Below are 14,960 nucleotides of genomic sequence, written 5' to 3' on the forward strand. Positions count from 1 at the left end.
GCTCCATTACATGTTTTCCATGGGGGCCGAAAAGCTTCAGGTAACACCTATGGCTGTCATCCACCTCAGGTGACAAGCTCAGATGAGTTTTGTGCTTGTCTTGTGACGTAGATGCATTTAGTGTGGGGCTCCCTCTGTCTATTTGTATAGTGGGAGGAATAGCTAAAGTAAATGTAGGCATGTGGAGTGCTGAGCCAATGCCTATCTCTGCCATCAGCTAACAGAACCGTAACAGGATCTCCCCACATTATCAGCGGCCATGTGTAAGGGGAGAGGAGCCGTCCATTCATTCCTTCTCAGAATCCAGTGAATTGCAGGTGACTGTACAGAGGAGTCTGTGTCTCTCCCTTCTCCCTAGCGCCCCCCTCTTGGCTGCCGTGTGACAGACTAGCAGCAGGCGGCGCTCTTGTCCCGCAGCTGAACCCTCGGCTCCCCCAGGCATGGAGCCAGAGCCCGTCTTCTTCATGGCTTCTGTGACTCATGCGAACAGAGTGGCGAATAATCATCCATAATTAATTCTCTGTGTTCCCTGTGCGGGATTAGAGAGATAAGTGACGAGGAGCAGATGTGAGGCGGGAGCGCGCACAGCTCGGTACTATGTGGCGCTGTATATAGGGCGCCCTCAGGCCAGGCTCATGAAGAATGCTAGCGATGAGCTGCTCTCATTCAGGGAGACCCTGGCCCCGCCCCTCCCGTATACATAGCACAGGCTGCTGACGTCACAAGAATGTATTTGCGTCATAGCAGGCGGATTGGCTGACACCGGTGTGTCTGTCAGGGCTCGCGAGTCTCCCAGCTGTCCGCTAATTCCAGAGGCGGCAGCAGGAGAGTTCTCGGGGCTTCTAGTAGCTACGCAGTGGGCTTCGTCACCGTCCGTTGGCCCCTGAGGTACCAGAGGGGCCGCCCGTAGTGGTGGCTGTGCCGCTTTCTCTCCTCAGTAATTGCCCTCATTACCGTGTGCGGAGGAGCCGTCTGGAAAGAATAGACTCCGCTCATTATAAGATTAAAGTCTTCTCCATGACGCAGGCTGCCCGGGTCAAGCCGTGCACTCTGTGACAGAAGTTGTCCCCCTCCCCCTTGGTCACACACATACACACACAGCCGCCCGGGCCACATATAGAGCTCCGTGTACTGTATAGAAGTAGTGAGAGGAGAGGAGCTGCCCGGACACATCGCTATGCTAATAGAGGGGCGTGTCTGGGAGGACCAGTGAGTGCAGGCGCCGCCACAGCGATACCTCATATATAAAGTAGTGAGGGGGCGAGCGGCGCACATCTCTCCCTGGTCACACTGCAGGTATAGAGCTCAGTGCGGGGCCAGCTGCGCACTAAGTCGCGGATTAGCTCATTGGTGCGTGTGTATTTGTAACATCGTGTGGACGAGACACTCAAGGCTGGCAGAGCGGGCAGCACGGCATCTCACCATGGCAGATGATGAAGGTGGCATATGCTCAGGCTGCGGTGACAGCAGTCACTGTAATGTCCTCAGCTGGGAACAAGTGCAGCGCCTGGACGCCATCCTGACAGAGACCATCCCCATCCACGGCCGGGGAAACTTCCCCACTCTGGAGATGAAGCCCCGGCAGATTGTGAAGGTGGTGCGGTACCGCCTGGAGGAGAGCAACATCAACGTGCGGGACGTGCGGCTGAACGGCTCTGCGGCCAGTCACATCCTCCATGAGGACAGCGGACTGGGCTACAAGGACTTGGACCTCATCTTCTGCGTGGACCTCAAGGGAGAGGCTGAGTTCCAGACCGTCAAGGACGTGGTGCTGGACTGCCTGCTAGACTTCTTACCCGAAGGAGTTAACAAGGAGAAGATAACCCCGCTCACCCTAAAGGTAAATTCTGGCTCCAGGTGTGACCCCCTTCTGTGCCAGCAACATGGGGCACCCTGACTGCTAGTACTGTATACGTACTGTACTTATAGGTTGTATAGGTGCCCATAGCCCTTATTACTAATACTCTACACCTACTGTACTTCTAGGTTCTATAGGGGACACACTGATGATAAGTGCCTATAGCCCTTATATATAGATTATATAGGGGACTGCCCTCACTACTAATACTATGCACTTACTGTACTTTTAGTGGACTCGATGATCAGTGCATATATTGCCTTGCTCCTAGTACTAATCATATAACTAATAAATAATGTGTGTTCATAGCCCTTACTACTAGTACTATACACATACTGTAGTAATAGATTGCATACCCTGATATTGGCTGTCAATAGCCTTTGCTGCTAGTACTAGATTCCTGCTGTACTTCCCCTGTATATATTTCACAGGGGAATCGACGATGAGTCACATAGTAGCTCCTTAGTATTAGTACTGTACAGCTTAGTACTATTAGTTGTATGAGAGACTCCATGATTATGGGTGCTATAGCTTTTACCACAAGTACTATGAACATACCATGGGTGCTGGTGGTTGATATTATTAGTACTATGTATTAGTACTATACACCTACCGTACTTACAGATTTTATAGAGACCTAGTGATGAAATCTAGTTGCCCTTTCTACTAGTACTATACATCTACTGCACTTATAGATTGTATAGGGAACCCCCAGATAATGAGTGCACATAGCTCTTCCTAGTAGCACTATACAAATACTGTACTTATAGATTGTATAGGAAACCCCCGATGATGGGTGCTCATAATCCCTACTCCTAGTACTTATATATATTTAATATACCTATTATTATACTTGCTGTACTTATGGACTGAGTAGGTGACACCACGGTAATGAGTAGTAATGCCATCTACGTCTAGCACACTGTACCTACATTGTAGTTGTAGAAGTGCCAACCTAACTTCTGATGCTCCTTCATCACTGTGTGCCTTTATCACCGCCCTTTTCCATGGTTCCTTTTTTTGGCATCTGGGGCCTGAGACCAAGGGGGTTGTCCACTTATCACCAAGCTTTGAGTTTGACTTGTTCTTGTGTTTGTCTTTCCCATTCCAGGAAGCTTACGTCCAGAAGATGGTAAAAGTCTGCAATGACTCTGACCGATGGAGCCTGATCTCCTTATCTAATAACCATGGCAAAAATGTGGAGCTCAAATTTGTGGATTCCTTGAGGAGACAGTTTGAGTTCAGTGTAGATTCCTTTCAGATTAAGCTGGATTCTCTCTTGCTTTTTTACGAGTGCTCAGAGAACCCAATGACTGAAACTTTCCATCCGACCATCATTGGGGAGAGTGTATATGGGGATTTCCAGGAAGCCTTTGATCACCTTTGTCACAAGATCATTGCTACCAGAAACCCCGAGGAGATCCGTGGAGGTGGCCTTCTCAAGTACTGCAACCTATTGGTAAGGGGCTTCAGGGCAGCCTCTGAATCAGAAATGAAGTCCCTGCAGAGGTACATGTGCTCTAGATTTTTCATTGACTTTTCAGACATTGGAGAACAGCAAAGAAAGCTGGAGTCCTACCTGCAGAACCACTTTGTGGGCTTAGAAGACCGCAAGTATGACTATCTCATGACTCTACATGGCGTGGTCAATGAAAGCACAGTATGTCTCATGGGACATGAGCGAAGGCAGACTTTGAGCCTTATCACCATGCTCGCCATACGAGTACTGGCTGAACAAAACATTATACCCAATGTAGCCAACGTGACATGCTACTACCAGCCAGCCCCCTATGTAGCAGATGCCAACTTCAGCAATTACTATATTGCCCAGGTTCAACCTGTCTTTACATGCCAGCAGCATACCTACTCCACTTGGTTACCCTGCAATTAAGACTGAGGAGACCTTTTCCTATCCGTAATAAGCAGGGGCATACCTGCTTATGTAATAAGGTGTGAGTTTGACAGTGATGATCTGCTCTAGGTTTCTATCTTTGTGAGGCTTGTGGTTCATATAGAATTCATGAGAGCATGATCAGAATGATAAGCTCCTAATTTATTGGGTTCAACCCCAGAGCACAAAGCAACCTGTCATTTAAAGCTCACGTCGCCTCCTGTAGTATGGACAGAGGCCTGCTTAATGTAAGTACAGGTTGGCAGTTCCTGCTCGCTTTACCTTTCAATAGAAAGCGGTTGGTTAGTTGAATGGAATTTGCAAAAGGGAGTAAATGCTCTTAACATTTCCTTCTGAATTTCAACTATCTATAGCAACGCGTGAAGGAAGATGCATTGGCTAGCTAGACTGAGCATTGGTGATCTTGTGTCACGTAGAATGTATAACCTGCCTGCTCACATGAAATGCTTTCTTGGACTCTGTTAACCGCAGTAGGGTGGCACACGTCTCCCAACTGTCAAACCTTCTGAAAGATAAGGCATATTCTTTCTAGATATCTGCATGAATCACATTGTACAAATGTGACAGTGCTTAGAGAGATAGTAGCAAACATAATGCTTGAGGACCAAAGATTTCTTAAAGAAACATACCCAAAACAGGAAGAGGGAGAGTAGAGCTTATTTGTGTACCTGTTTATTTACTGTATCAAAGTGCCTGTTTCCTTCCGAAAATTACCGACATATCTTTGTGATTAAATCGCACATTTTCATTTATCAGGGATTCGAAACTGAAAAAGTGAAAACTTAAAAAAATAAATAAAGCAGACACTTGTATAAAGTTTATTATTGCATATGTTTCCACATGCATAGAGGTTTATTATTGAGACCTGGGTGAGATAAATGTAGCACTTAGAGAAGGTCTGAGTGTAGTAAAGCCTTCCAATGACCTGGAAAGTCTGTGAAATGAACACTTCTGGGTAATGTCTTACACATTCCCCTTTAAGAAACTCTAGAGTGTGGAGGTGTCAGTAGAGATCAATCGGTTGAGTATTTTAGAATTCTATTCATATCAATGTCAGTGGCGACCCATTTTCTAGACAAATCCATGAATAAGTAGGAATTTCTGTGGATCTTCATCTGCTTTGAACAAATCCATTGCTGCATCATAGGACCACTAGAGGTATTTAATGTGAACTAGCTGAATTGCACGGCTCTTGTAGCTCAGTATTTCCGTCTTTGCCATTCCTTTCAGTTTAGCTGTCATTTCTGAGTTTACAATGTTAGTACTGTAACCTTGTTCGAGAAGGTTTTTCATTTACTCTTTGTTTTGCTGTATTTTGCAGGCAGACACTGTAGCTAGTGTTAACCCTCCAGGAGCCAGGGCTCCACAAGTTGTTTCATATTGGTCTAGCAATACTACATTCATCTCAGCAGGGTACGATGGAGAGCAGGACGTGGTGACAAGTAATGTATTGTAGTCATCTGCAGAGGACAGCCCCTTGTTTACTCCTAGTATAGATTTATTATCTTGGCCTGTGCTTGCTCTTACAGTCTGCTGCCTCCATGTGATGTGCACAGACCTGACTGAAAGCTTCAATATCTGGATTAATTTATTGTTTCGCAGCTCCTGGTGCTTACTAAATCATTTGCTAAAGTACAACTATGCAGACACACTTCTGCCAGGCCTTTTGTTCTGCAGATGCGGGGTCTTCATTTGGAATCACTGTGGAAGTATGGCAATTCCGAAGCCATCGTAGTCACGGATTACTAGCTCTATTTGTGACTGCTTTACTTGCCTTTTCCAGAAGGAAGCTTGGTAATTTCTCGTTTTCTAGTTAATCCGCATGAAATTTGAGAATTGATGTATTTTTGCATGAACGGTTTTAACGTAGTGCCAAATCCAACCCTTAATTCTAGCAGATAGTATGCTCACAGCACAGTGATGTGTACAGGTTGGTACCGACAGTGTGCAGAAGAGCCTTGTATAACGCTCTGGCAGCTTAGTGGTTAAGTCTGACTCTGGCCCCCAAGGCTTCTTTTGAGGGATTGAAATCGTGTCATTGTTCATAGTTTGTGGAAATTGTGAGATCGAATATCTGTCTGGAGTTTTCTTCTTCTTCATATCCAGTCTTTTAAAGGCTGTTCTAGCAGGAATCTGATTTGTTTACTGTAGCACCATTCCTGTGAATTTAGCAGGATCTGTTAAAGCTATTGCACTGCCACTCTGTTTACACGGAAATTTCTGGCCTTTTCTGTGACTGCTCCTGTCTGTTTTCTGTTTGGTCAATGGAGGAGAGCCTTCCATGATTAATAGTGAAGAGAGGGGCTCGATTCCCAGGTCTCGTTCCTCCAGACAGTAAGTCAGGATTGAGATGTGCTTGTCTAAATCAAACAGTATCCATAGATAGAAGGATTCACATGTCATGAAGGGGATGGCTGGGGAAATAGGATCAGCTGGTGATGGGGTATAGCTATTCTTCCTGCAACTATTACAGTAGGTGTAGAAGTACATATGGCTCTAGCACAAGCACCACTATTGGGTAAGCAATCTTTTACACAACGCTCTTTATTTCTTCTGCATGCGTATCTTCCTGACATTTCACTTTGTTCAGATTTTATACATATATATATATATATTTTTATTTTTACAGCTGGTCTCCTTTCCGGCAGCCAGGACACAGATGTACTTGTTTTAGTCATAGTTGAGCTTAGTTTTATCCCTTTTTCTGTAGTATTTTGTACAGCCATTTCTTGCAGCAATCAGTAGAAATGACTTGTCTGTCATCCAATATGTTGGACCGGAGAATTTGCAGGAGAGACAAAGCCCCCTTTGAAATCCATGACTCCTTAAACACCAGCCATTGGACAGTTTGTATGGCGGATGGATTTATTGCTAATCTATGTCGAGATAAACCTTCTAATACAAATGTGATGAAACATCAGAACTCTTTCAAGCCAAACCATTGTATGTTGTTGCACAAAAAAATGCACGGGTGTTGTGTCTAAGGGGAGGGGGAGGGGGGGCCGTGTCGAGTTTGTACTTTCTTAATATTATTTTGCTTTCCACACTGATGCTTTTACTTTACGTAACATATATTTTATTCAGAGTTTTAAACGATTCCTGTAAAACGCTTTGTACATGACTTGTATTATGTCGTTGGTTGATGACTTTGCCAATTAAAAAAAAAAAAAAATGCAACGGAGAGAAAATCAAAACAAAAAAAAAATATTTTCTTGAAATATTTCATTGTAGACTTTAACGTCTTAGAGATAATTCTGCTAAAGCGGAAATATATTTTACTTATCTATAATAACGTGTGGTTTTATTTGCAAATGGGGATTTTAGCGTAAAGTAATTGGAAATGTAATATGAGGTTGCATGCGAGCTAGAAAGCTGCAAAGTCGAATCTAAGAATAAGCAGCAGCTTGGCTCCTTTTGCTCCCAACCTTTCTCTATCCAATATGAGCACTGCCTCTTCACAGCTGCAGTATCTGCCCTTTGCTTCTGCTCTTTTGGAATACGTTGAACATAAGCTAAGGACAGGCAGGAGAGCGGATGGAAAACACAGGCTGCTGGCATTCATACTTGAGAGAAAGGATTGTGAATCTTGTTTACAGCGTCCAATATTTGGATTTGTTTTGTAAATAAAAGTTATTTTTTTCTATTTATCTGCGTAGTATGTCTTTGGTGGGAAACTTCTGGGTGAGTGGTGTTAAATAACATTCATGGGAAATAGCAATTCTGTAAGGCCTGGAATGGATTGGGTTATCTCAAAAAAAAAAAAATCTAATCCTACATTTTTTTTTTTTTTTTCCAGCCAAATGTGTGCAGTCAGCTAGGAAAAGGCCTAGCTACAACATGCCAAAAATACTTGGCTCTATACCCACATAGCAACGCAGATTACCTAAAACAACACTTTTGATTTGTCACTTAAAGGCAACCATGTCATATTTAGAGACAAGTTCACAGTCCAGAGCTGTATTTTCATTGAACCTACTGGCAAAAAGAATTACATTTTTTTTTGTTTTCCCCCTAGTTGGAAGGTGATCATATTAAAGGGGTTGGCCACTGTATATAGTAAAACCTCTTTTGAGACGAACACTCACTAGGGCAGTGGTTTCCAACCTCCGGTACATGTACCAGGGGGTATGCCGTACAGTCTCAGAGGGTACACGCCATGGCTGACTGCTCTGAAAGTGGCAGATTTAGTGAGTGCTCAGGTTCTGGGCTCCTGGTGGCTAGCACCACCCACCATCTTCAGTGGTTGCCAAGCAGAGGCAGACATCAGAACACATTGTGTCAGAGTCAAAGGGGCAGGTCTCTTCTACACTAATGAATAGTCTGTTCTTCTGTTATATGATGTGATGAGTCAAAAGCTATTTAGAAGCAAAAACAAGACTATGAGAACCTCCAGTAAGTACCCCTACAAGCAAAAGGATTCGCTTTGCACATTCATGCCAGTCTTTCTTCCCCACTTGAGATTGGGAGCAGGATCTGTACCATGACGGACGCCACAGTGTGCTGTTGGAGTCTTAGTTGGAATCTTTTTCACATTGACACTGATCTAGAGGGTGGTCTTCTCGAGGAAGGTGGTTAATGTTGAACGCTCTGATCCCAAACATAGCTGCTGATAGAGGGTCATACAACCCAACACATCCCCATCAGACTAGCATATAGACAGTGTAAGGAGCCAGATCAATGTGCCGGACCACACGACTGTCTGTCAAAGGCCATGTTTAAGACCAAAGCACTATGCAGAAGATTCTTATTATCAAGGAGGAAGACATTTAAACTGAATTGCTTAAAAAGTTTTATTATTGTTTTCATCATTTCTGTAAAAATAAACTTAAATCACCATCCCCTTTAACCCTTTCTTCTCTGCACCATACTATTATGTCATGCTGAACATATAGTTTTCCTTTGGCACCATGTTGGTTTCTGTGCCTGCAATATGGCTTTTCTGCATACATCTAGGAATAATTGTTGGAGTCTGAAAATGCTCCGCCTCCAGCAACTTAACTCTTCAGATGCTGTTATCAATTGCGGTCACAGGATCTGGGTGGTTAGGGGATTACAGTGCCCTCCCTTTCTACCCCTCAGGTCCCCCATGGTAAGAGCTAAGAGTCTGAGTGGTTGCCATGGTAGCCAGAAGGCCAAATAATGGCCTTCTGGCTACCTTTGCTACAGGGACAACATGTACCATGCAGCATATGGTACAGGGGATCAAGAAAGTTTTTCAAAAGTGTAAAAAAAAAAAACCCTTCCCAATTAAAAAAACAAACAAAAAAAAAACTAATAATTTGGTTAAAAAAAACCCAATAGGTATGTTTGTGGGTATATAAGTTCACTATCCATAAATAATGTTATTTATCCCATACATTGTTATACATTGTGGTAAAAAAAAATACTGCAATGCAAACAATATGAATTGATCACTTTGGCTTCCCAAAACTAAAGAAAGTGATCAAAAAGCTATACATGTCAGAAAATTGAATCAAAACTACAACTTGCCCTGCAAAAAAAAATCCCTTGCATATCTCCATCACAAAAAAGTAAAAAGAGTTCTGGACGTCAGAATACAGTGACCCCCTAGCAAGTTGTTTATTTTGGCAAAATGGTGTTTTATTTAGTAATAGCAGTAAAGCATAATAAAACTGATATACCGATATAAATATTGTGTCATTGAAATGACCCGCCAGACAAAATTGCTGAGTCAGCGTCATAAAAACAATACACAAAAATAACAGAAATGTATGGGGTTTTTTTTTGTTTTCTTTTTTACATCTAACTTCAAAAACATTAATAAAAGCCAATGAAAACATTATATGTACTCCAAAATAGTGGCAACTAAAAGTACAAGTCCTTGCACATGCACAGTCTGCGCGCGGAGACTAATTTGCATAAGCAGAACCTGGCGTTTCCATGACATCGGCTTCAATGATCAGGTAACAGTAGGTATGCCTACAATATCCTTTCTAAAGGCTACATGAAGATGGGCTTAGTTAGAAATGTAAAATCCCTATGATTCGGGGGCTTTACTAATCTTTCCGTGCCAGTTTTCTACTGTAAAAGTGGTGCATTTAGAGCAGGGGTAGGGAAACTTCGGCTCTCCAGCTGCTGTGAAACTACAACTCCCAACATGCTCCATTCACTTCCATGGGAGTTCCAAGAACAGCAGAGCAAGTATGCATGCTGGGAGTTGTAGTCTTGCAACAGCTGGAGAGCCGTACGTTCCCTACCCCTGATTTAGAGAAACGTGGGCTGAGCAGGGTGGAGATCAATGTGAGCCAGAACTCCTGAACCCCACATTTACTGTTCACTAAACTGGTGTGAATTATACCTGAAATCCAAGCCAACGCAGGACTGGAATAGATTTCAATTCTGGAACGTGACCTCCCAGGGTTCACCAGAAGCCTCTTACTAACTGTCACATTACTCGCAAGCGCTGTCATTATTAAGGTTGGGTCATAAAGCCAAACCCTGGTCATAAATTGGCTTCAGGTAGGATAGTTTTGTGAGCAAAACCACTGGAGTTTCTGGAGAAATCAAATTGATTACATAGTTGTCCATAGCATATCAGTCAGGCTGTTTTTTTCAATTTTCAGAGTCTGAATAATGACAGCTGCCATCTGGTTAGTTGCTATACTTCTTCACACTTGTTTTGACAATTCTCCTTCATTGAGTTGTCCTCTCTGGCAAGATGTTAAAATTCAGTTTAGCCATTTCCTAAAGAGATTCTCCACTTACATTTATTTTTAGAAGAATCAGATTAATCCTCAAGGCTAAGATGGGAAGTGGCATTGCCTGACAGGTGCCAAGCTGCTTTTCCTCTCCTCTACTGTCAGCACCGTGCCAATCCTGTTGTGAGACAGACTGATCGCTAGGGGACAACTTCCTAACAACCATTCTTTTCAGGGACCATCCCTAATAACTAGTCTGTATCACATTTCTTGGGTCCTCGGCTCCAAACTTAGTGAGGTGACAAGACATGGCGTTACTTATTCCACCACAAACTCTACTTTCTAACACTACTCTTTACTATATGAGCATTACCATCTTTTTTGGGTACTATCCTCCATACCCACTGGAGCTTCCCATTCCTGTTCTCTCTCAGGCCCCTATGTGACTTAAGCGAGGGCCATATAGTGACTTTTAGCTAATTCCTCTGATAGTCACAAATAGTGATAGCCAATAGAGTGATACAGATTAATGCGGCACCATGCAGATCAAAACGTAGTCTAATTTACTATTATTGTGCACGATTTAGTAGTGTTACTTTACACAATTGAATGTTTCCTTCTAGCGGTCAGACAGGAGGACAGCATTGTGAGCAGAAGGGGTCAGCACACAGGTAAATGGCTAATCTTATTACATTGTATGTCATAGTCGCTGAATCTCTCTCTAACTACTCTACCATATTCTTGGATAATATAATGATACTGGATTTTGTTTTGCTACAGATCAGCACATCTGCATAGTAACAGCATAAAAATATATTATTACAACTGAACAAACATCATTGCCTGGCAATGCACAGTAAAACACTTTGTTGTTTCCAAAGGCCTTTAGTCATTAGATTTAATTGTTATTTTGGCAAATGAAAACCTCAGTCTTGCACTAAGTTCACTCACTTTATTAACTAAAAACAATGCTCTTCTTCACGATCATAAATGTCATATAATGAAAACTATAGGCTAGAAGAAAGACTGGCTTTTATGATGATTGAAAAACAGGATCTTGTCTTTTGCGGTTGATGCACATTTGTTTACTTACATCATGTTAACATTTTACAACTTACAATGTACAAGTAGATTGTCGAGTATATAAAATAGAAAATTACAACGCATCATTATTTTAATATAGCATGTGTCTAAGCAACATAAGCATCCAGAAGACATGACAAGCTGCGCAGACTGGAATGTAACATCATGTTACCCAAAATGTGTTTTATGGCTGTACTGGCAATCCAATTCGGCCTATAAAAAACAAGTCCGACGTGTTCAGATCAGTGGCCTAGGACATAAAGTTTAATTATGAATGTGTTTGGATGTCATTCAAACTCCAATGCCATAAATCATCATGTGTCAGAAAGATGGCAAGTAGGGACTGCATCTAATAAAAAAAACTTGTTAATCAAGTTGGTAAACACGACAGACAAGAGGCGGATGCCATTGAGAAATGTTACCTATAATTTTATACTCTTCTCTAGTTAAGTATCAAGCAGGATATGTTTGCGGATATATCATTTAATTTGTGTCCGATGTTATTGGATGAGGCCAGAAATAATATATATGATCAATATTAAAATGGCAGCATTTGTATCATTAATACCTTTTGTAATATACTTTATTAGCAAATTTGGCTTCTTTCTGGGAAATCCTGCATTTCTTTATTATTTCCTTGTTTGTCTATTGATAGCAGACTCCTCTATAATGCAGGGAAGGTGAGGCTGGTGGTGGTAGGCATAAGGCCCCACACAGAGGACTGCAGCAAAAAGCGCTGTAGGAAAAACCCCTGTGGCAACGCAACGTGGTTTTTACAGCAGCACTTTTCACAGAAAGTCCACAGAAGTTTCCTCTGCAGACCTTCTGCTTCCATTATAGCCAAACCGCCAGCATTTCTGTAGGTATAATTGACATGCTACGATTTCCAAAAACATGACTGCTTAGAAACTGCAGTGTTTCCACTGAGCATATGCAAGATGAGATCCTCTCTTTGGAGAAAGGAAAAGAGAAGAGCTGGATTTTACAGAAAGGAGATAAAATTTGTTAATAAAGGTTTTTTATTTTGTTTTGTTTTTTTACAAACTGTATACAAATGTATTCAAATCTATTTATAAAAGTTGCTGAAAGTCTAGTGATACTTATTTTCTTATTTGTGCCCAATTTATTTTGCCTAAATCTTTGAACCATGTCTGGTTTTATATAGCAATGCATTGATCAGTATTTTTCTAGGCTTGGTTGACATACTCATTTAGAACATTCACCATATAAGGCACACAGATTGGATGACCAAGCGGAGATCACCCCAATTATAAACCATCACAGGTATACAAGTCCCAACAAATACTATAAACCTACAAAAATGGACTAAACAGACAAAATCTAAAACATATAATTTATTGAATCCACATTTATACAATGTTTTTATCTATGTGGATTCAATAAATTATATATACCGTATATACTCGAGTATAAGCCGATCCGAATAGAAGCCGAGGCCCCTAATTTTACCACAAAAACTGGGAAAACTTATTGACTCGAGTATAAGCCTAGGGGGGAAATGCAGCAGCTACTGGAAAATTTCCAAAATTAAAATGGTCAGAGTTTTTGAGTGCAGTAGTTGCTGGGTGCTGGGGAAGGGGAGGGGGTGTTTTGGTTGTCTGTCTGCCCCTTCCCTGAGCTTGAGGACTGATTTTTTTTTTCCCCCACTTGGAATTCAGCCTGGCTGAATATAGGGTATCTGCAGTGCTCCTATTAACCCCTTCCCGACAAAACAGGAGCACTGCAGATACCCTATATTCAGTAGATCGAGCACTTTCAGACACAGGGATACCTAATGTGTATGTGTTTCACAGTCATTTTCTACTTTTATATGTATTCTAGGGAAAGGAGTGATTTAGAACTTTTATTTACTTTATTTTTTTATTATATTTTTTTAAAGCTTCTTTTTCTTCACTATTTTATGGGAGATTCTATACATTACTATTGCAACTGGTAATAGACCCCCCCCCCCTCCCCCTACAAAATTTTTTTTTTATTTTTTTTTTGCTTGACTCGAGTATAAGCCGAGGGGGGCTTTTTCAGCACAAAAACTGTGCTGAAAAATTCGGCTTATACTCAAGTATATGCGGTAAGTTTATTTACTTTTTAGGCATTCATCTATGGTTAGCACAATTGTATTGGTATTTAACTGTTTCATACACTGTTTCATAAGTTAAATGTTAGGTAAATATAGGTGTAGCCAATAGGTATTTTCTATATAAATACTATAGTGTTCATATAGCTAAAATATGCACATTTTAAAATACATATGTCTTATGTAATTTTGATCATGTCAGAGTTGTTACTCATTCTACATCATCATGTGCTGACTTATGTAAAATTATATAGTGCAATGATATTCTATATATTAAATCAATGAAAAATACTCAAGAGCATGAGTAACATAGCTGCAAGAGGCAAAACATCTCCACACGTGTCCACAGATTAGTCCTTCCTAATTTATCCATGGGATAACTAAATAGGGGTAAACATTGCATCAGTCATTGACCCCTGGCATCCAACACTGTTCAACTAACAACTTTTTGTGCCTCATCCATTAAGGAGGATGGTTTTCCAGAAAGGACGGGACTTAAGATGCAACATTGTACACCAAATTTTGTGGCTTTTTTGTCTATAACTCAGCCAACAAGTAGTAGGTGGTTTAAATTTATACCAGACAATCTAATGCCGGGTTCACACAGGGCTTTTTGATCCAGATTTTGACGCGGAATCCGTGTCAAAATCTGACTAAAAAAAACTCCTCCCATTGAATTCAATGGTTTCCTTTTTCTGTGAGCGAAAAGAGAAGCAAGATGCCCTCTCTTCAGGTGTATTCTGACGCAGAGTCCGCAGCGTGAACACTCCCTCCCGACTAGGCCCATTCATTTGGACTGGATTCTGAGGCGGCCTCCACCTCAAAATCAGGCATTAAGCTGTGCTCATTTTGACATATTTTATGACTGTCTTGTCCACCTTTCTAGTCCATCTGCTTCAGTATGTCATGTAACCCATGTTTAGTCTTATTCAGTCAGCCCATGGATTCATTAGACAAAACCAATCTATAGGTTATACCATTATACTATGCACTTATGTATGTGAGCAGAATCTGAATGTGTGTATTAGAAACTGGTATGATTCCTATTCTATAACCAATAACATTAAGAAAATGTACATTAAATTCCCATCTAACTTTATGGAGGCAAAAGATTTGAGCTGTGTTAAGGACAAACACAGTGGCATAAATAAAGTCTTATGAGCTCCGGTGCCCACATCTTTTGTCCGGGGCCCCCTACCTCATCCTTACAGTGAATTCTTGATAGTAATGGTTACGAGTGCTAAGGAGTTTAATCAACCTTAGTGTGGTTAGGGTAATCTGTGGGTCTCCTTGGCTTATGGTCCAGATAGAATCTGCAATCTCAATACTGATGCCAGTGTTTATGGGCCCTCT

At 41.6% G+C, this 14,960-nt stretch overlaps 1 protein-coding gene across 1 annotated transcript; it reads left to right on the forward strand.

Annotated features, from left to right (window-relative positions):
• The first annotated feature begins 1,347 nt into the window (after window positions 1–1,347).
• TENT5A (terminal nucleotidyltransferase 5A) lies at window positions 1,348–7,417 on the forward strand. Its single transcript, XM_075268280.1, has 2 exons — window positions 1,348–1,840; window positions 2,970–7,417. The coding sequence occupies exons 1-2, from the start codon at window positions 1,424–1,426 to the stop codon at window positions 3,747–3,749; spliced, it is 1,197 nt and encodes a 398-aa protein (XP_075124381.1). The 5' UTR covers window positions 1,348–1,423; the 3' UTR covers window positions 3,750–7,417.
• The last annotated feature ends 7,543 nt before the right edge of the window (window positions 7,418–14,960 follow it).

This window comes from Leptodactylus fuscus, chromosome 3 (genome assembly GCF_031893055.1).
Source record: "Leptodactylus fuscus isolate aLepFus1 chromosome 3, aLepFus1.hap2, whole genome shotgun sequence".
Classification (NCBI taxonomy): Eukaryota; Metazoa; Chordata; class Amphibia; order Anura; family Leptodactylidae; genus Leptodactylus; species Leptodactylus fuscus.

Coding starts and splice junctions, on each gene's coding strand:
- TENT5A (XM_075268280.1), top strand. CDS start 1,424: ATGGCAGATGATGAAGGTGGCATATGCTCAGGCTGCGGTGACAGCAGT. Junction 1,841..2,969: donor TAACCCCGCTCACCCTAAAG/GTAAATTCTGGC, acceptor TTCCCATTCCAG/GAAGCTTACGTCCAGAAGAT.